This window comes from Mugil cephalus, chromosome 1, assembly GCF_022458985.1.
Source record: "Mugil cephalus isolate CIBA_MC_2020 chromosome 1, CIBA_Mcephalus_1.1, whole genome shotgun sequence".
In the NCBI taxonomy this organism is placed as follows: Eukaryota; Metazoa; Chordata; class Actinopteri; order Mugiliformes; family Mugilidae; genus Mugil; species Mugil cephalus.
In genome coordinates, this window is record NC_061770.1 from 22,572,161 (window position 1) to 22,594,801 (window position 22,641).

General features: G+C 47.0%; 1 protein-coding gene across 1 annotated transcript in view; it reads left to right on the forward strand.

Moving 5' to 3' along the window:
* Window positions 1–22,641, forward strand: part of skia (v-ski avian sarcoma viral oncogene homolog a) — a 61,643-nt gene that overhangs the window by 31,094 nt on the left and 7,908 nt on the right. The window contains exons 2-3 of the mRNA XM_047582284.1: window positions 21,089–21,205; window positions 21,695–21,810. Of these exons, the coding sequence (XP_047438240.1) occupies window positions 21,089–21,205; window positions 21,695–21,810 (233 nt within the window). The remainder of the gene's footprint in view (window positions 1–21,088; window positions 21,206–21,694; window positions 21,811–22,641) is intronic.

Consider the following 22,641-nt stretch of genomic DNA (forward strand, 5'->3'; position numbering starts at 1 on the left):
CCAAAAAAAACCCAAGAGTGTTCCTGCTTCTAACCGTAAAGCTGAAATGTAAAGCAAACAAAGCACAAGGAAGGAGCCTGAGGCTACTCAGGAAGGCAATGATCCCCTTGATTAGATCAAGTAGTAACAGGTAAACTTAATCACCTGTTGCAGCAGCGACGAGCGAGACTTGGAATCACATGAGACGCGTATTAAAAAAAACACATGCTGGGACATCGCTGCACATAACAACACGTCGGCAAACAATTGATATTAGCCGTACGATGCTGTTGTTGTGCAATAACTTGATTGCTTCTTGAGCAGGTGTTGCTTTGAAGGACTCTTTCTAGCTTTTTAATTCACTAATGACACTTTACATAAATCTTACAATGATAGTCAGAACTTGGAATCCAACAAAAAAAAAAAAAAAAAGACCAGACGCCGACAAAGACGGCGAAAAGACAGAAGCCGCGCGCTCGTAAATGGCACCGAAGCACCGCAGCGACTCTCAGTGCGTCTTTATTAGATTTTGGATGAAACATTTCGCAGTGTTGTCTCCAAAAATTGACTCAACGAATGGAAAATCTAATTTGGCGGGCGTCCATTTAGGCCCTGACTGACTCTCCTCAAACCCAACAAAACATAAACCACAGGAGCAGAAAATTAGAAAATGTTTTTTTTTTTAGGAGGCTAGCACCAAAAAAAAAAAAAAAAAACCTCTAATATGGATTTTAACATTTACTTGTCTCACTCAAAGTTATGTCTGCGTAATGAAATCCATCCATTTAAAAGCCTGGCACGCTCTGCAGTCTAATAAATAACAATCCCGTTGCACCTTTTTGGAATAAAAACACCTCATGAACATACGATCCACATTATCCTTCCCCGTCCGAGTCCCACTCATTTCTATACCTACGTGCTCTGGTGTAGAGCTACTTCACAGCGTAATCACGCTAATGTCCGATATATTTCACAGCGCTGCAGGGCCGTCCCGTAAGGTTCTGTGAGCGCTGTTTCCAGTTTGACTTTTTTTAAAAAAGGGGATGTGTATTACCTCAGCGTGGTTCTGAACCGAACGCTGCTTGTTCTGAAACAGATGTGCGGTGTGTTGCGTGGTGCTCCGGCAGCAGAGAATGAGCTCATTGTTTACGCGCTAACCTGGTGATAATCTTCTCAGAAACGCTAACAACCGCTAACTACGCCCCACGGCCAGGCCTGATAGCGCCCCCTCCCCTCTATCCACCCCCACCCCCCATCCGTCCTGCACGAACGTATGCTTGGGTGTGCTGGCTTCTTGGCAGACTTTTAAACATCCCTTTTAGGCGCACGAGAAATTTGCCAGCGGTCTCCCCCCAGCTGCGCGCCGTCGTGCTCCTTCTCGACAAACTCCCCCAAATCGAATCTACGAAACGAAATCGATCTGCGTCACCGATCGCCGCGTCCAGACCCCCCTCCCGCCACCACCATTGCACATAAACTGTTCAAGGTGGGATTGTCGCACATGTTTTCCGCCTCGCTGTTCTGCACAGAAGGTATGGAGAAGGAACGGGGGGAGGAGGAGGAGGGGGCTCATTGTTGCTGCACCTTTTAAATAGGTCTGAGGGACCTAAAGAAAGCCGACGCGCCTCTAATCTCTGAACATCTACACGCTATCTGAAAGTGCACGCTGGGACAAACACCACGCAAGCTTCTTTTGGCTCGGGGTGAACTCCACTCTGGTTTCCACAAACCCACTTTCAGCGTGTTTGCTCAACTCTCGACTCCGGTTGCGACAAATGCAGAGGTTGTGATTGTTGGCCTCTTCGGCTTTTCTTTCTTTCCTTTCTTTCTTTTTTTTTTGTTGCTGTCAGTGCTGTGTTCACACTGGAACACAGTTATGCGCGCTGGAAGCGCTGGAAGTCATTTTTCATGACTAACGCAGTTAAAAAACAAAGAGCTGTTGTCTTTGCTGTTGCGTGAACAAAAAAAAGAGGGATGAAGCCAGCTGACGGATTATGGTTGTTGTCTTCCCCCCTCGAGTTGACTTAAGTGCCTTTATTAGTCCTGGTCCATTAGCGGCTCAGCTTCCTTCTAATTCGCCGCATCTATTTGCCGTCCATAACGCTCGTATGTTTCTGCGAGCGCGTGCTCGCCTGTTCCATTCCCCTGCCTCGCCGCCGCTAAACATAGGCCTTTGCATCAGCGAAATCCTCAAACCGGCGCGTGGTTTCACCTCGACGGCCGGAGTCGTGCGAGTTTCCTCCTCCTCTGAATGCTGATTTCCTACCGTTTAAGCCCACCAGCGTCTTCCCGCCCGCCTCTGTTCGATCTTTTCATGTGCATCGTTTCTTTCGATTGTGCACTCGCCGGGAATAAAAGCGCACGAGGAAGCGAGAGGTATACGACTTTTTATACGGCGTTTTATTGCGGGATATATCCAGGAATGCATTAACAGCTGCTGTAGCACGGACACACGCCGTAATTGACAAGGACAGGACAAGACAATGAGATGGCACTTAAGGTTAAAGGATATATAAAGGCAGAGACAGAGTGATGCTAACAGACATCCGCGTCCACAGACAGCTGATAAAGACTCTATGATGTCTTCTGCCTGAGTCTGTCTCTTTTAGTTCTTGTCGGTGTGACAGGACTCACGTACACTTTTCCCCTCAGCCACCGCTGGCACTCGCCCTCCCTCCCTCCCTGTCTCTCGTCTTTCTCTTTCTCTTTTCTTTTTTTTTTTCCCTCCATCCCTCCCAGTCCAGATATCCCAGGGAGCCGTGGGGTTGACTTATAGTCGCGGGGCTAATGATCCATAGCGACAAGACTTCTGTCCAACTGGCCTGCCTCTGCTTAGCGACAGTTACTGTGTGTAACTTCACCCGTGAACGCTTGCATGTTGGGCATCTTGCGTCATTTAGGATCCCAGAGCTTTTACAAGTACTAACAGTGATCTAGAACAGAGGTTCTCGGCTCTTTTTGTGGTCCTGGACCCCCTGTAAAATCAGCTGCTTAGCCTGATTTCTAGTGCTTGTCCTCAACATGCGAGTTAACACCTTTCTGCAGATGTTTCACAATCCGTTTGAAATGGATAAAGATCATGTTAAGTTTATATTAACAGCGTCATGCAGTAAAGTCTTTGACCAATGCAACTGATCTTTTACTAAAATATAGTAAATTAGAGAAAGAAATTCCTGTTATCCTCTGTAGTTTAGGTGGATAACGGTCTCAGTCGCTTTTTTCAAGGATATTTTATTTTCTTAGACCCCTTGCAATTACACCACAGACCACTAGGGGAATGTCCATAGGTTGTTACAAAGGTTTTTTAGTTTTATTGTTTTATTGTTTTTTTTTACGTAGGTTGGGCGGATGTCGCCAAGTGTCCAGCAGCTCCAGATTCTTGTGGTTGGTTTAGAGTCAGAAACGTCCCGAAATCGACGTAAAGCCGCATAAAATAAATGGCAAATGTTAATGCTGGCGCTACATCTGTGCACCGGTCCCACCTAGCATTTACGCTGCCCTTTCACTCAGAGTTTTACGCAAAAAGAAAAGAAAAAAAAAACAAAAAAACCTGCAGCTCCCCAGCCTTCGGCAGTTTCCAATAATCTACAATAATTGAATGGTTTCACTGAAATTACCGCATGTGCTTCCCCATTTAGTGCAAAAAAAAAAAAAAAAAAAAAAAAAAAAAGCCAAAGCCGCACCGCAACATGCACAGTCGCCTCTTTTATCGGCCGTTGTTTTCCATAGATCCAGACGCTCTCCGATACATGTGGGTTTCATTGAACAGTTTGCGTATAAAAGAAATGGCTTGGAACTCAACCACCCCCCCCTCCCCTCCCCTCCCCTCACACCCCCCCCACCCCCCCCACCCCCCGCTCCTCTGTACAGGAAACGCCAAACTTCTGAGAGTTGTCATTTGTTCCATCTGGCAGACGCAGTGGAGGGTTTGGAAAGGGCCGAGAGGCTTACATAACTAAAACAAATATCCGATATTTTAGAGGATTACATCATAGGAATGGGTAATTGGTAGGTTTTTCTGCGTGTGTGTGTGTGTGCGTGTGTGCGTGGATGGCGGAAAGGTGCAGAGTTTCAGTTTTGAACCGGCGTTGTAGTAGGAACAAAAGATTTGCACAAACTCTCCGTAGCTCTCGATGCGTGGAAGCATCAGGTTACTTCGTATGTGCTGAAGCAGCCGTTGTCTCGTCTCACGAGGTGATGAAGTCACGGCTGATAGATCGTATTCTGAATATTATTCCATTTAAAGGGAGGTGTTTTATGCTCCTGCACGTGGATCGTTTGGATTATTATTATTATTCCTGCACATTGAGATGCTTTCTGCCTTCAGCGCAGCGCCAGATGATGTCTACATTCAGAACTATGTCTGCTGGAACCGCTCTAAAATTAGGCATGAGTGCTTCATGAAGATGGAGGGAAAGGAAAAAGGCTTTCGCACACACACCAGCTGAATAATGGCTTTTATTTGGTCTGTTTTCTGATCCTGAGCGCGGCTGTGTCGGCCTGTTATGTCGGTTTCTATGGTGAAAAACACAGGCCATGCCAGACTCTTAGTAGTACAGGGAATAAAAAAAAAAAACCATGTGCAGGGAAAGGGGGTGGAAGTAGCGGTGGGGGGAGATGAGGGAAATTGGATTCCAAGAATTCAGTGGGTGTGGATACACAGAGAGCAGGACACGACAGACTGAAAGTATATGTGCAGCAGACCGAAAAACACTGAAGAAAAGACGGAGCGTCGCTTCGGAGTGAAGGAACCGAGCGAGACGGGACTAAAATGGCATCTGAGGAAAGCAAAAAAAAATAAAAATAAAAATATGCACCCTCTCTAAACCAACAAAAGCGAGCTCTGCCGGTAACTCATGTCGAAACTGACCTGTGACCGCATTATTATTAGTATCACTTCAAGTTTGAGGGTTTGCGAGCGTGCACATGACTCAGTCGTCCATCATGCATTATTCACTCAATAAACAGGGTGAATCAGATGAGCGGCATCTCAGTCCCCGTGTGCTCGTTGTAGGTGTGCAGGTGGCAACGCGCTGAAAAATTAAGAGCGGACTTCCATTTTCAGTTTTACGCTAATGAATTCGGCGGCGTTTGCATTCAGTAAAGTCGTTTTGCAGACTTTTTGCAAACCAAAAAGACTCGCTCCGATTGCGTCAACCACCCGCGTAGGTGTAACAATGGAAATGACGACACGCGGCGTCGCAGACGCGCTTCCAGCGAATGGAAACTGCGCCGTGAACGCTTCCACCCTCGTGCCTTGCTCCGCTCGCATGTCAGACGTTTGGCTCCGTTTCACCGATCCTGCATTTTTTAGCAGCAACGGAGCGGCTTCTTATTCGGGCAGTTTCTCCCGTAAATTAACGATGGGCTGCGTTGGTGCACTCTGACATGTGATTGATAGTTTGTGTTTGCGCGATGACGAGATGAAGATATATCGATATATCGAAGCTGGATGGATGGAGTGCGTTTTATTCAACAGACTGACTCCATCGCTGCTGCTGCTGCTGCAGCTGCTGCAGCTGCAGCCGCTTCCTCGGTCGGTCTGTCTGCAGGTGTGCAAAAGCAAAAATGTTTAGACTAAATCAAAGGGCTCTTGTTTTTCCGTCCCTCTCTTGTATATGCAGCTGCATCGAATTTCTCTGTATCGCTGTGTGTGTGTGTGTGTGTGTGTGTGTGTGTGTGTCATGTCTGTACCTGCATGTCTCTTATCAGTTCATCTCGCTATCTCTACGGCTTCACTTGTGGAATGCAGCTCACCTGCAGTAAAAGAACTCCCACACACCAAATGTGTCAGCACGCACATTGTTTAGTGTGTGTGTGTGTGTGTGTGTGTGTGTGTGTGTGTGCGCACAGTGTATATTACTCAGTGCAGAGGTCGGGCAGTGGCACGTGTTGACTTGGGTGCGCGCACACACACACACACACACACACACACACACCCACACCTAATGCCAAGCGTTGTCTGTCTGCAAACAGGAGAGATGAGTCACTCGGAGTCTCTATGAACTTCTACTCACACCATTGGTGTGTGTGTGTGTGTGTGTGTGTGTGTGTGTGTGTGTGTAGTCAGCACTTTCCCACACATGCATTCACACAAAAAAATCTAGTCCAATCCACAAGCAAACAGATGTTACTCTGACTGGAAAAAAAAAAAAAAAAAAAAAAAGCGCTGTATAGCTTCTTTCTGGCGGGTCACATTGATCCCTGCTCTCTGCTGTGTGTGTGTGTGCGTGAGTGTGTCGGTGTGTACGGCAATCAGGCATAACATTACGACCGCCTTCCTCATGTCGGCGTGGGTCTCTCTTGTGCCTCCGAAAACAGCTGCGACTCATCAGAGGATGGACACGGACCCTCTGAGAGCGTCCTGTGGCGTCTGGAAACAGGATGTTGTTGGTGGGCTGAGGGGAGGGGCCTCTGTGGTGGATCATCCCTTAGATATTTCATCAGTTTGGGATCTAGTGAATTTTGGAAGCCAGGTCAACTAATGTTTCTGACTGTTTTTGTGTGTCAAACTGCGTCCTGCTGGGATGGATGGTCTGGTTTAGGTGGGTGCTGCACGTCTCAGTAACGTCCACACACAAAAGGCCAAGTCCAGACGTTTCCCAGCAGAACATTGAATTGTCACAAGATTATTTACTTCTCCTGTCTGTGATGTTGTGGCTGATCGATGTGTGTGTGTGTGTGTGTCTGTGCGTGTGTGTGTGTGCGCGCGCGGGCGCTCGTGTGGTGAGTTACATCATCGAGGACCAGGCTGAGACTCAGTATCAACAGTTTAGTCTACACTTCTCCACAGAAGCCATAAGTTTGCCGGTTGCCACGGCGACACCTGTGATTCTCATTAACTGCCCCGTTTTTTTTTTTTTTTTTTTTTCTCAAACATCTCGCCGCCCGCGATGCGTTTGCACTCACGTCCCACGGCCCCGGCTCGACTTTCAGCCGACACGAGAATCTGATTTTAGCCCCTTTTTGCGCCGCTCTCACTCACCGGAGCCTTTCACACGTCTGCCGATGCAGCATCAAAGACGCGAAACTCGATCGAAGATAACGATAAATAAATCTCGCCAAGAATAGACGTCGTATAATTGCTGCGTGTTATGGTGTTATGGTCCTGTGATACGGGCCCAGGCGGTTGACGCGTCCCGGCAGACAAACCGATTAGTGAGACAGAAGCCGATCTGAGATTCCAAAGCCCCAGTGCAAAAAACCTGGAGTCAGGCCCAGTGTGTGGACCGGGTTTTCCGGTTTGTTGTGGCGAAGCAACGACGCGCACGCAGATATATTCAGGTTCATCGATGTCTTTAACACTCGTTCTCCCAGCTGGCCCTCATTTAACTAACTAACAGACTTTAAGTGTTGTTAGTTTTGTATATTTTTATTAGAATATTTTTAAATTCGTTTCTTGTGCAGATTTTTTGCCAAATTCCGCGATAATGCGACGAGGAAATTTGATGCATGAGGGATAAATAAACAATGTGTTATGTCTAAATGAGGCCCTCATCATAAGGCTTGACTGACTTATTTATTTATTTATTTAATTATTTTAATGTAATCTCTGCCCCGACATTAGTCAACACAAAACTCATTTGTAGTTTCTGCACATCATCTGGACCTGTGGTTTAAGAAGTGAGCCTGGGACACGAGGGTCGAATCCTAGGTAGGAATGTGTGTATTCTTAGTTTTTTTGTTTTTTCATGAATGAAGTGCCTTTAAGCAAAGTCCTCAGCCCCCCCTCTGAGCTCGCTGCGTGACTCACACGTGATAAAATGAGACGGTCGCCGTGTCGCCCGTGGCCGATTCCAAAAAACGCGGACTCACATTGTGGCATTTTTAAACTTATTTACCTTCCGCCCGCGTATGTTATTTCCAGCGACCCGCGCGCACGGAGCCGAGATCATAACTTGAACCTCGGAAGCTCTCCGACTCCGCCGTAAAAAAAGTCGCAAAAGCCGAGATGGCCCGAAGAGCCGTCCTCCGCTGCTCCCTGAGCGACCCTAAAAGTTTGCGGTGGGTCGACCTTTCCTGTGAGAAGCCGCCCGCGTCGTTTCTCTTTTAAACTTCCCTTTGTTTTTGTTGTTTTCCGGCGTCTCTTTCCCGGCCTGCCTGTTGTGTCTGCTGCCCCCCCCTCCCACCCCCCCCACCCATCCATAATGCAGCAGAGCAACAAACAGTGGCTAGAAAACCTCAGACTTGTTTATGGCGCGGGTCTCCTCGCTCACCTCTCGGTGAACTCCTGCCAACAGACACCAAGCGTCCCCTCTCCGCTAAGAACAACACGACCTCAACTTCACCCTGCCCTGCCTTTTCAGCCACTTTAAAGCGACTGCAGCCTTTTTATTCCTGCGTCTAGAAGCTTTTTTTTTTCTCCCTCCATTCCTAACTCTACCATGTCATTTAATTAAGGCTATTTAATCGCTCTATTACCCAGTGTAAAACACTTGAGTTAAAATATTTGCTCTAGGCAATATAACTGGTTATATTAGTTTTTTTTTTTTTTTTTTTTTTTAAAGCAGATGCACCTTGTTGCTACGCTGAGGTGCACCCAGGAATGGATGGATTGTTGTGGCTCCGTATTTAGTCGAGCTTAACTAGCGCGTTGAGTGTTCGTGCGCGATCTGACGGGCTGTTAGCGGCGCCTGTTAGCCCTTTCTAGGTTAAGCAACGCTCTGCGCATCCGTGGAGGCTTTTAGCGCGTTTGTCACTTTGTTGCTTTTGGATGTCAAACTCAAGTAGCCTGACATGACTCACGACACCGGGCTGCACGTCCGCCTTTATTCGGGCCCTGCCTCTCCGATGCTTTTTTTCTTTTTTTCTCGTATATTTGTCTAGCTTCCTCTCTCTTAACGTCCCCTCGTGGGTTTCGATCAAGTGGGAGATTTATTTTTAAAATTTCTCCTGATTGCTCATCAACTGAACAACATCGAGATCTTATCCAGCCGCGCGCATTCGCGACATTTGAACTCTTTTAATAGTTTTTCCATCTGCCCCTGATTGTGCAAGATTTAAGGTGCGTGCGGTTCCTTAAGAGCCGAAGCAAGTAATCTAAACATCGCCGCTGTCGTCTTCTCTCCTTCCTGTCAGTCCTGTTTGTGCTCTAATTATCTCACTTTTCTTCTTACTCACTTAAAGTGAGTGGGCTTGTTTAGCTTGGCGCGAGGGTTAGCCGTTGAGATTTTAATCTGCTCACTGAGCCATCTGCCGTTTTGTCGCCGGGGCCGCGCATCTCGGGGATTAAGTCGGAGGCCTGCGCGGCGCGGCGCGCGAGACGTCCCCTCGCTCGCAGCGGGATTCGCACCCTCGGTGGCGCTCGCTGTCCATCCAGCCATAACAAAAACAGAGAAGGAAAAAAAAAAATACAGCGAAGGCACTCGCGCAGATACATTCGCACACGTTCGGCGGCGTAAAGAGTGAGGATTATGGGCCGCGGCCACTTTCCCCGCAGCTCAGATTACCAAGTGACTCTCCACCGCCTGCAGCTAAAGGTCCTGATTAGCATTTTATTACAGCATGTCATTATTCTGATCCTATCAATGGAAATGAATTGGCTGACAAGTGATTTACAATTATCCTCCCCTCCTCTACGCCGGCCCTCAGGGAGCCTCTGGTGCTCATTGATTAATTCCTCCTGTCCTCTCTCTGACTGGCTCTAACTAGGCTTCCACCTATCAGACCTGCACTGCTTCAACATGACAGTGATTGAATTTAGGGCATCTAGAAAAAAAAAGAAAAAGAACAGATAGGGAGCTAGCCTGAAAACAGTTCGGAAACTCGAATAAAATAATAATCTGATCCAAAACTGGATTCACCGTGAACAGACCCAGTCAGATTTTAGATGCTAAATTATAAATCAGCCTCGGCAGAGTTCTTTGTTGCAAAAGATTTGTGCCAGTTTCTTCTTCTTCTTATGTAAATCGCAGGAATTAAAATTCAACTTAATTAATACTTGGGCGAACGCGTAACCTTTTGTGTTTCTGCTGGTGAAATTGTTCAACGCGCCGATCGGAGAGAGGAGGAGAGGAGAAGAAGAGGAAAAATCCTCCCAGCTGGCCGCGGGGTGCGCAGAACATCATTAGTGCCAAGTGTCTGAAGCTGTCAAAAACATTCCCATCACGGTGCAACTAGAGTGCTCTCTAACAACCCAGACTATTACGTCTCCGTTCCCAGAGTGGGCCAGCAGACGCAGAGTCCTGCCGACGCTGATGCCTGACTCGGGTGCACGCAGCACATGTGCACTCGCAGTCATTTTCCCTCCTCTTAGCCGAGCGTCTAGAGGGTTTCAGCGGTGAGTCACCTCGGGAGGAAAACATGTGCCAGCTTCTGGACCCTTTTTCTTAATGAAATACCTTTATGGAAACGGCGGCGGGAGTTCGCCGTGTTCTCCGCGCGGGATAAAAGTCTTACCTGGAACTGCACTCTGCTTGTTAATGACTCGCAATTACCACAATTTCCTGTTGGAGCATTGCAGAAAAATGTGTTTTATCTTTTGCCAGACTTCCCCGAGATTTAGAACTCAACATGAGATGGTGGAAATGGAAGGCAGGAGCCTGCTCTGGTGACGTTACAGCGTTTACTGCGTGATAAGTGGTTACCGCAGGTATGTCAGGAGTGGGCGTGTTTAATGCGCTGGAGTAACACCACTATCAGTTCTGTGTTGGCAATAGAATTCCTCTTTGATATGCATTCGTACACTCGACGTTATTACGGGTTTGATTGAAAACCAGGCCGATTCCTCGTGAACACACACACACGAACGAGTACACACACCACCCACTGTTTTTCGTCTCTCGCTCTCCTCATTACGACACTTGAAAACCGTGGCGTGCGAGCTCACAGCGCGCAGAGCTCGTCTGTCCACGCTAGACGATGAGCGCCGCGTGGTGCTTTTATTGACCCGGCGGATGCATTAGCGCGCGTCCCACTTAATGCCCGATCACAACAAACACAGCCATCAATAGATACCACTGCTCCCCCCCATTTTTTTTTTTTTTCATGCATCATGAGCCCAGCGTGCTCAGTTTGCACGCCTGTATTTTGCACTGATTCAGAAAACATTTAACTGTGGGTCTGCGCGTGTTCGCGGGGTAATTCAGAGAAAAGTTCTGACCAAAAATCGGATTTCAGGAAATCGGAAACTAATCCAGATGAAAGTGGATGGAGGAGTGTGGGCAGTGGCATTTATTGAACATTTGTTGAAGCATCCAGGGTGGGGGGTCGATACGTATCACGATACTCGAGTCACGATACGATACATTATTGCGATATTATGATATTGCGATTAAATTGCAATGTTCTACAAAGTTCACTGAGAAATATTAAATGTGTATAAATGACAGTGATAATTCATTGGACAAATTGTGTCAAAAAACAGTGTTAATCCAAATGATCCATTTCCAATGTATTGCACAAAACATGACTTTTTATTTTTCTTTTAAAATCGATATTGTATCAGAGGAAAAAATATCGCACCCACCTCTAATCTAGAGGTTATATATAGATATATATATGACGAGAAGATGCTCCATTGGGTGCACACTCTTTCAAAGATGCATCAGGTTGTTTAACTACGAGGTAGGCTTATCGGTCCGTGGGTCACATATGTTCTCGCTGCAAATGCATCGCTCCCAGGAAGTGGCTGCAATCAGCCCGAGACCACCCTCTCTGACCACCTAACCCGGCCTCAGCTCGATCGCCACGTTCACACACCCGCCCAAAACGAACCTAACGCCCGGGTGTGAACGAACCCTGAAAAGCAGACAGGACCTGTCAGCAGAGGGGCAGTGGCTCGCTGTGTCCTAATCAGCTGACAGCTTGACTTAATCCTCCCACACAGACAGGAAGAGACAAGAGCGTGGCCTCTGGCCATCTCAGATCTAGTGTCCGAGAAACAAGTTGTTTCGCGTGAAGCGAGGTGACAGCCGCTGGACAGGCGCCAGCAGTTGTTAAAAGATGCAGCACGGCCACATTCTGTAGTTTATTAAAAAAAAAATGAAACAACCGTTGGATGCCATTTAGCTAAAGCATGAAGTGAAAGGGAGACATGTTTTGCAGAGGTGGCTTTATTTATCTCCATGGACACTTTTTAATACTATACGTGAACACGGTCTTAGATTATGTCCCTGTTCTCGTTCTCAATCAAACGATTTGATTGGGAAGTTGCTGAGTTGCTTCGAGGTTTAAACCTTTTTTTTTTTTCCTCTGAGATCATAAAAGAGACATTCAGATATTTTTTGTTTTGGTTTTATTTGTTTCCATTTGGTGCAAGAACAAAGCAGGCGGACACAGCGGCGCACTTTCCTTCTGCGTGTATACGAAACCGTTCGTGTTCGTGGCCTCCAGTCATTCTTCAGAAAAAAAAAAAGCTCTGCAGCACAAGAAGAGTCATTGTCTTCTCTTATTATTCCTGTTGTTATGTTAAACATCTGTTTTTCGGGATCTTCTAATGATGTTCCGACTTAAAGTTTACATGCCTGTCAGAAAAAATCCACGACCCCTACAGCTGAACGGCTTTCAAGACCCATCAAATGGACGTATGATCTCGCTACAAAACAAAGGGGACCGGTCCAGCATGTTGTTCTGCCAGAGCCCAGCTCCCAGCACCACGTAGCACAACACGTCCTGGCTGCACGGGGCCGAGGCTCGTCACTCCTTTTCATTCCCAGCTACTCTCCAGATTTCTATTCTGCTTGCAGCACGGTCGATACAAGGAAGGTTTTTGGCTATGAACTCTGATGAGAAAACATAACTGTTGCAAATGCTTTTAATCGCATCGTGCGCACATTCCAGCTGAAGGTACAGCTGAACTCTTACCTAGTCCGGTTGCCGCTCTGGGGCATTTCGGGAGAAGCGGCGTCTGAACACAAGCTGTTTTCTGGTCTTGGATTTGTCTCTCAGGTTGCGGGGGGAAACGCTCGAGAAGCTGCTCGTGTGGATAAATGAAGTGCTATGCGAGGGGAGGTGGTACGGGCAGGTACCGCCGGGGCCTCCTCCGTGCGTACAGCTACCTGATAGTCTGAACATCTGCCATTTGGCTGAACACGCACACACACTTACCCTGGCTCAGAGTCCTGTGTTTATGTCTGGAAGTTGTTTGAGTCCAAACACTCTTGTCCAACATTCTCAACGTGTTAGCACTTGCCCTTTATGATTCTATAACTCGTATTACCGTTAGAATATCGTGGAGCGCGTGAGCGGACTTAATCGCGCAGCCGAGCGCCGCATCAAAGGGAATATTCGATGAGGTCATTTCAGACGCAGTCAGCAGGACGGTTCATCTCGAAGTCGAAGCCATGCCTTGGCACGACGGCGTTTTTTAAGTAAAAGGAATGATTTGATCCAGTGCAGCGCAGCTTTGCTGACTCTAGGTATGTATGCAATTTACTTTATTGAAGACAGAAGCCCCATTGTTCTCGGGGACTCTTCAGACAATGGTGGGATGAACCAGTCGCCAAAATCCAAGCTCTGCATGTGTGTAGCCCGCAAACACACTGTTGAGGAATCTCACTCGAGGGAGCAGCTACGGTGCCCGCTGTATTTTTATCCGGCGTGTTTCAGAGTGGTCACGTGCGCGCGCACACACACACACACAAACACACCTCAGCGCCGACATTATTTATTTTAGAGACCCACACAAAGATCAGATTTTAATTCAAAGCCTGAAAGCTTCCATGCAAACCATCATGTCGCTGCTGCAGTTTCCTGCAGGTAATAAATGTAAATAAAGATAGTGAGAAGAAATGTAAGTTAACTACACATGGCTACTTAGCATGCATCAACATGAGCTCATCTCTTATTAATCACATGCTGATTTATTTAGTTTTTATATATTTATGATGGAATTATTCACTAGTCTCATTCATCAGTTCGTCTTTGAATTTATTTATTATTTCGCTAGTTAGCTGCCACAAGGATAAAATACATCACTCTAAATACAGGGGAATGCGTTTGTCTTCTTTGCTGATGATCCATCATTGTAGTTTTGTGTTTGTTTCTGAATGAACGAAGCGAAACTCTGCTGACGTACGAGCGGGCGGTTTGTGCGCGTGGCCGGGGAGGATCGTGTGTTTGCGCAGCTAAAGGAGTGTGGTCACAGGTGAACCGCGACACCTGTGAACGCGAGCGGAGGGATGCGATCGGAAAATCCGTCCTCGGCGCGTCACGCCTGCGCTTTAAAAACGCGGGACGGACCAGGTCCGAACAGGACCGGAGTTTACAAATAGACGGCGTCTGAACGCAGAGTCGCTGTAGACACAGGCGCGGGGAACTCGGCTCCAGACAAAACAACACACCCTCAGGAAACATTGCTCAATTCAGCTTTCAGGAGACATGAAGTCTCAGACCTTGAAACTAAACTGCTTTATGTGTCGTGTTTGTTTGCTCAAAGTCCAAGATTTAATGAACCGTGGCCAGACCTTTTTTTTTTTTTTTTTTTTTTTGTCTGCATTTAGAATACAACAACAACAACAAGCCGTCTGACACCTGTTTGTTTATCAGGATGTGTAGGTTTTGGGGTTGTTGTGTTTTTTTTTTTGAGCTTTACAAGGTGAGCGAGGCTCTCGCTTCGCCTCCAGGAAAGGGCCCCTCCCTTTCAACTGCTACGAGGCCCCTCGGCAAGACGTGCGGGGAGGCCAAAGCCAGGTCACAGGCAGGGTGCGGCTCCGTTCAAAGCAAAGAAAACAGGTTGTTTACCCTTTCATCTTGGCTTAGTCTGAGGGGGGACGTTGGGTTAGGCAACCTGTTTTGCACCATACCACTCAGGTTGTTTGTGTCTGACAGCCGCGCGGTCTCGACTTTTCGCGCTTTCTGCGGTCGGAGCAGAAATTGCTTCTCGCCCGAAGGAAATGGCCTAGTTCAAGGACGCTGAAAGGTTTCAAACGCGTTGGCAGTGGACAGCTATGCATTGTTGAATTGAATTGTTATCATTTTATTCTTCTAGCCCGTCCTCGAACCACTTCAAATGGACGTCTTAAACCAAAGCTCGAAGTGGAGTTGGTTTCTGGAAGTGAAAGTTCTCAGTGAAAACAAAGCAGACTTATGTCTGCTGAAGCATATTATGAGATGCATTTAAAAGCTCGGGAATCTACACTAACTTCTTTTTTTTATATGATGCATCATAGTAAAAACTAAAGGACCACAAGCAAAACATTTAGCAGCACATCTTGAATCAACCTGGAACACAACTATTCCACTTAAACGCATCCCTGACAAACGCCCTGGCAACGAACGGACTTGCACAACGTTTAATTTCGACCTCACAGCGGCGTGGTCAGTTGCACAACGAGAAGCACGGCTTAACAAATGTACATATGCAAACAAAATTTTTTTCCCCCCCGGACAAACTTGGTTTTTCCCCGCGTTTCAGACTGACACCGAGAGCAGAAGTAAAAGTCCTTAGCTGTTCTCGTCAGAAACGCCGTCCTCTCGCTTCTTCTGGCTGCTTATCTGATTCGTTACTACTCAGGGCCCCGGCGCTGTTGAGAAAAACGCAAATGTGCAGCTGCGATGTCGGGCGAGCCACAGCGACCGTCGCTGATTACGTGACCCTAACCGTAACCTGCCCCCGTCTCAACAAACGGCGGCGTGATGTGATTATTTGGTTGCAGTCTGGAAGCCGGCAGCTTCAGACGCACCTATTAGACTTAGACTTAAATAGACTTTAATGATCCACAAGGGAAATTGCCACAGTAGCTTAGTTGCACATAAAAAAAAAAAAAAAACTCTTAAAAACCACTAGTAAAAAGAAAAAGTTGCTGCCGTGCAGAGTGTCATGCACCGTCGGTCGCCTTTTTAAACTGCACACATGAAATATCTTGATCGGTGAGGCTGAAAAACACGTCCAGACACACTAGATTCGCTCTGGTTCCTTTTGCTTTCCTTCTTCTCGCGAGTGGAATCTTGCTCGTTTGCAGAGGACATCCTGCAATCTGTGTCACAGGAAAGGTGCTCAGACAGAAAGACGAAACAAGCGAGGTAGGTGAGAGGCGGTTGGGGGTTGGGGGTTGGGGGGGGGGTTGGTTGTGAAGCGACGGTGAGAGGTGAGGTCGGGTGTGGCGCAGGAAGGAAACTTGTCGGTGCCACTGACAGAAAATGAAAGACTGTGTCGAGAAGGAGGCTCGACTTCAAGTCGCGAAAAGGCGGCTGTCGTCGCGACGCCTCCTTTCGAAGCTGGTGGGATCTGGCGATCTCTCTTTCTGCCGCCCCTCCTCTTTTCAACACCGGTTTCATGTCTGCTCTAAAGTTATTTCCTCAGAACGGCAGCATCTTTTAGTCCAACTTTGGTCAATTTTTCAGAAACAACAGTTCAGTTATTGGATTAATCCAGTTGTTCTAATTTGCCATCGCACTGACACTTGATGGCGTTTGAGCCCCTGTTTGCTCTCTACTAATAGGCTCATTTACACTGATCAGGCATAACATTATGACCCTCACACTAAAAAGACCACCCCTTTGATGGCAGCAGCCATCCCCACCTTGATGCCTCGCACAAGCACACACACGAAAAAGCTTTAGAAACGACTCAAAAAATATGCAAAAACGGCGAAAACGCCTCCCGATTCACTAGGCCCCAAACCGAAAGACCCATAGCACAAACCCTAACCCCTTCACCCCATAGCACACCACTACCCAAAGGCCCCCACTAACAATATTGTGTTGCCTGACACCACAGGACACCCTCAGAAGACCCATGTCCATTCTCTGATGAGTCATAACTGTTTTTGAGGCAACAACGGAGACCTACACAATATATACTGACATGCCTGATCGGTGCACAGCCCAGTGTTACGTTTCTTCATTTTACCAGCAGACAGAAACGACACATCTAATATGATAAACAAAGATTTCATTCAAAGCTCCTTTAAAGTGGGACCTCTAGAAGTAACATTTCAGAACGTCGACAACTCAAACTGCCTAAATGCCACCACAGTGAAAGTGTAACAAAGCAAGTCACAATAAGACATTTCACTTCCCCACTCGCCTCAACAACAGTTATGTGACTGTGAAGATTCTCAGCTGTCGAGCCCAGCGTACGTATGTAGTGTTAGAGAAACACTCGACGCGGGGTTTTCTGTAAGCTACACGAAGCCGCGCGGCCGTACGCATGTGGAAGTCCTTACGAGCTGAGAGGAGACTCATGTTCTAAGAAACTGTTTCCTCCGCAAACAGCTGATGTAGCCTTACAAAAATGCTTTTCTAAGATTCATTTGAAGAACTTAAAAAAAAAAACATTTTACTCCTATCACTGCGTCTCGTCCGAAACTTTCTATTCATAGAATTTTTTTTGTTGCACTCTGACAAACACCAATGGCCTGCAGACAGAGGAACTGAAACTGCGAGGATTTTCAAAAGGCACAGTCTTTCGCTGAGAACACTGTTCTCACCCCACCCATCCTGTCTCTGCCACAAACACACAAAGCCATCCTAACAGACACCCACTTCCACAGAGCCAGACACGTGCTCGCGCTTGAGCCCCTGCGTTGACCCCCCCCACCCCGATGGCAGCTGAGACGGGGCCTAACGCTCTCCGCTATTTGCGCTCGTGCTGCCCCGTGACGTGACGGTGACGGTGACGGTGACAGTGACGGTGTTCCTAACCGCCAGGTGCGGGATGACCAGTCAAGCTCTTGGCAGTGGCTCGATCGACTTGGACAGCGCGGAGCACCGCGACTCTTTATCATGAAATTACTTCTGAGTTTAAAACGGAGGCCGTGTCACTTCCTAGAAACCAGTGTAACGCTAGCGATAGCGCAGACACCAGAAGAAGTGTGAGGTGCCGGAGTCGGAAAATGTAGACAACACAGTCTGGGCACAAATCGGCTCATCAGAAAGCCTCGTCTAGGAAGTCTAACATCCTGTCTATGGTGTGTAATCCACACCCAGTCAGAAAAGGCCTGCGAGCCTCGCATGTGTGTGTGCACACACTTGCAATTTTGTTTTGACTGTTTGAAGTTAGCGAAGCTCATACTTTCACTATGGTAAAGCCTGCTGTATAAATCAAACAAATGAATATAATCTTAAATTAAATGTCTATTTTTAATCCTTTGTAATGGCCGCCCGATGTCTGGAAGCCATTGACATCGCCAAGAACTTGGTTTCCTCCTTTGCGCTAGCTCAGTTGGGTTGAGATCAAATGATTCACTTATTTACCTTTAAAAAGCGCCCGGGTTGTTCTCACGGTACATCGCGAGTCATTGTCCAGCTGCGCCGTGAATCACCGCCCGATTAAATGCACGAAAAATCGCTTTCCTTCCTCAGATCTGGACGTGAGTACCCTCAAATTAAAGTCTGCATATTCCTCGTGTAATTATAACTTGAGGATGTTTGGGTAACTATAAATGTGTCGGTGTCCAGCCAGACGTGACTCACGCACGACCTTCCACCGTCCACTAATCCAGACGTGGAGGTTTTTGAGTGGCACTGGAGCACGAGCAGAACCGATCTCAACCCCCGGCGCTCGCCGCCGACCCAAGGTTTCGCCGGGACCGCATCTCGCCTCGGAAAGCCGTGGCGCTGGCAACCGGTAATCCACGAGACAAGGACTGGCACGTGGCGCGGAGATTTGCCCTGAGCCACAAACTGTGCCTGTGTGTTTGTGTGTGAGAGGGAGATCAGCCGCTCTGTGGGCTTAACTGCAGGCACTAGCCACTCGCCTCTGGCCCCGCGCTGGTGTAGCGGCATGTAGGACAGATCCCTCCATCACTAGATGACCCACAATCCTCCCCCAACATGATGGGGTCTGTCATGCATCAACTGAAATTCACACTCTTATTATAATGAGGAAATAATTCTTAACGCTACAATAAATAAATAAAGTATGATCTGTTCACTTGAGATGTGCATTACGTGAAATAAACAGTGTTGACTAATCAAACAACATATTTAATCTGCACATTCAGGACACTTCCAGTGTATTTATGGTACATCTGATTTCTTTTTTCTTTTAATGGAAACAGCCTTTGAAGCTGAAGAAACAAGCAGCTTATGGATGGCTATCGTGAGTTTTTCTCTGATTGTTGGTATAGGTGGCTAGTGCCTGGGAGCTGCCTCTGCGCAATCTCCTTATAACAGGTGCTAATGGCTGTGTAGCGCGCTTAGAAGCAGCTCGTGGATGTTCACGTAGCTCTACAAAACTAAGCGACGTAGATTTTCCATTAGCGCGACACTCTGAAGTGGATGGAAGCAACGGTTTGCAGTTAAATAATCCAGCTGTATTTAAAATTACTGGAAGTTAAATAAAAACACTGAAGTTAAATCCAACTTGGCACAGTCTAAACTAGGATATAGTAAACGGTACGTTTCCTAACTACACTGTATAAATCTTAATTTTTGCGATGTCCTAGGGTAAAAGATGACGTTTGAAATCATTCATTCATAGATTTCTGGTGGATTTCTTATTTTTAGAACATTTTGAGTCAAACCTTTGCATGGTTAATGGAAGCAGCTTCATTAAACCACCACTAGGATGCCTCCTCCCCGAAGAGATCAACCTTTCACCCAGAAAGGTTTCCAGTTGTCCGTGAAGGCCGCGTCCTAGACACCCAGTGATTGAATATTGACTAGTTCTGCATTGGGACGGTGGTCGATCATAGACTGCTGTCACCTCGGTGGCATTTGTTTGTCTAGCCGCACTGCGTTCCTGCAAGAGCGGCTCTGGCATATGGCATCGTATGACACGCTGCCAACGTGGTCAGCAGAGAGAATATCTAACCCCTTTACAAACGGCCACCTGTTGACACCCTGCAGTCGGCCCTGCCTGTCTGTCTGTCTGTCTGTCTGTCTGTCTGTCTGAGTCAGGCAGACAGACAGAGACAGCACGTTTATACCACCCACTCCTGCACAGGGTTTGCTTGGTAAATACAGTATAATAAGTTTAATGCATAACGAAAAGAATCGGAGAATGGGAGGAATGAGTGAGTGAACGCCGGGGAATTTTATGCTGAGAACCTCAAGAATTATGTAGGTTCCACTGAGCTTTGTTGGAGCTAAATCGTCTCCAAATCCCTACCGCCATTATACGGCCGCAGAAAATGTTGCGTGCATTATACTTCTAAACAAACAAACCTTTATCAGATTTTAAATCCTTTTTTTAAAAAAGAAAAAAAAAAAATGAAAGCACTTATCGAGCGTGTTTCTGCTCACTCATTGCCATCGGTCATAATTGGTGTGTGTGTGTGTGTGTAATCTGTTCGTTCGTGTCTGTGGCAACTAGTGACAGACACAGACTGGAGAGGCTGAGGTCATAGCCACAAAGCCAGCATACGGCGAGGGGGGGGAGGGGGGAGGTGGAGAGAAACAAACCCCTACTTGTCCGTCTTGTCTGACTAGCGTAACCAGCCAGACATCTCGGAACGAAGCCTGAAACATGGATGTGGAACAGCAGCTGCAGAAAAGTCAGAGAGTGCAGCAGCGTGCAAGCATTTTACGAAGCGGGGGGGTTTATTAAATTTAGTTTGAAAAGGTGTGTCGTGCTGTTTGCTTGGATAACAAGTAGGGGACGTGTGATGGACATAGTGCGGATTTCCATACTCATCAGGGAAGAGCATGATGGATCATGTTTTCCGTCACTGACAAAAATGGTGCATTAACAAAATTAGATTTCGGTGGGATACAGTTGTTGGGCTGGCAACGGTGACCGTGCACCTGCTGCCGATTGGTCGGTTTAGCTGGAAAGGATACAGAGAACGGGCCTACCTCTGAAGACTGACACTCAAAAAAAAAAAAAAAAAACACAAACACGAGCACACGCTGTCCTAGTAGCAGCTTCCTGCCTTGTTTGCCAAAAAGCAAGCACACCTAGCTGCTAGCTTGGATAAAGCGTGACAAGTGTGTCACGCATTACCACCGCAGGTAGTCACAACCCTTGGCATACCTGCCGTGGCAGTACAAGCGTCCTTGGCTAGAGCGTGGGCTGTTACTCCAATCAGCTGCACCCGAGGAGGCGTGGATAAAAGCGTGGCCTGAAGGCAAACAATGTGGAATGCAACATTTGTGGACACAAATGTGTTGCAGTAACATCGACTGTCCAGATAGATGGTCTAAACTTCTCCAAATGCCCCGTAAAATATAATATAATATAACCTATCCTGCATATTAAAAACCATCTTTTTTTTTCTTCCAGCTGCCGGATTCCATCCCCATGAAAAAGTTGAAACATGAAGACCCTCCCTCACAATCCCCGCTGGCTGACAAGGAGAAGCAACACGACTGGTTACACTCCATGTCCGCCTCCAGCAAGGTGAGCGCCGCTAATCCCCCGTAAGACGAGGAGTCGTTTTTCGTGGCGAGGATAATGATCCGCGGCGCATGAGATGATCTGTCATGTCATGTCAAGTTGTTTTTTTTGAATAAAGGGTAGCGCTTTAAATTTAGATTTGGCAAGCTGTGCAAACAAGAGAGGGGTAACGGCAGAGGCCACGAGCGCCGAGCGCCGCAATGAGCGAAGCTCGAGAGCAAAGAAACTAAATATAACCGTACCACAATGCAATAATGGATGTGCCTTGTGAAGAGTGATATTCTCCAAAGGCGAAAGCTACCATTTAGAATCATCTTCATCTACAGTTGCATAACAAAATTGGTTACGATGACACACCGATTCAGAGCCTTTTAGCATTTACTGCAGAATAACAGATGAATATTTAGAGTCATAAATAAGACCCTGGAAGGTTCTGCTGTCTAATTTAGCCTGTAATTCACCTGAAACTATCTTTTGTCTTGTTTTATTCAGGGGCTTAACTGCATTCAGCCCAGACAGAGGCCTTCAGCGTTTAGACCGTGGTCCCCACACATCTCTGCTGGTGATAAGGTGCCCTCCAGTCTCCCCCTGGCCCTGCTGAGAGACAGGTAAGCATCACTGGACTACCAGACTAAAGCATTAGTGGACTACCAGACTAAAGCATTAGTGGACTACCAGACTAAAGCATCACTGGACTACCAGACTAAAGCATCACTGGACTACCAGACTAAAGCATTAGTGGACTAACAGACTAAAGCATTAGTGGACTACCAGACTAAAGCATCACTGGACTACCAGACTAAAGCATCACTGGACTACCAGACTAAAGAGTCACTGGACTACCACACTAAAGAGTCACTGGACTACCACACTAAAGAGTCACTGGACTAACAGACTAAAGCATTAGTGGACTACCAGACTAAAGCATCACTGGACTACCAGACTAAAGCATCACTGGACTACCAGACTAAAGAGTCACTGGACTACCACACTAAAGAGTCACTGGACTAACAGACTAAAGCATCACTGGACTACCAGACTAAAGAATCACTGGACTAACAGACTAAAGCATCACTAGACTACCAGACTAAAGCATCACTGGACAACCAGACTAAAGCATTAGTGGACTACCAGACTAAAGCATAAGTGGACTACCAGACTAAAGCATCACTGGACAACCAGAATAAGGCATCACTGGACTACCAGACTGAAGCATCAATAGACTACCAGACTAAAGCATCACTGGACTACCAGACTAAAGCATCACTAGACTACCAGACTAAAGCATCACTAGACTACCAGACTAAAGCATCACTGCACTACCAGACTAAAGCATCACTGGACTACCAGACTAAAGCATCACTGGACTACCAGACTAAAGAGTCACTGGACTAACAGACTAAAGCATTAGTGGACTACCAGACTAAAGCATCACTGGA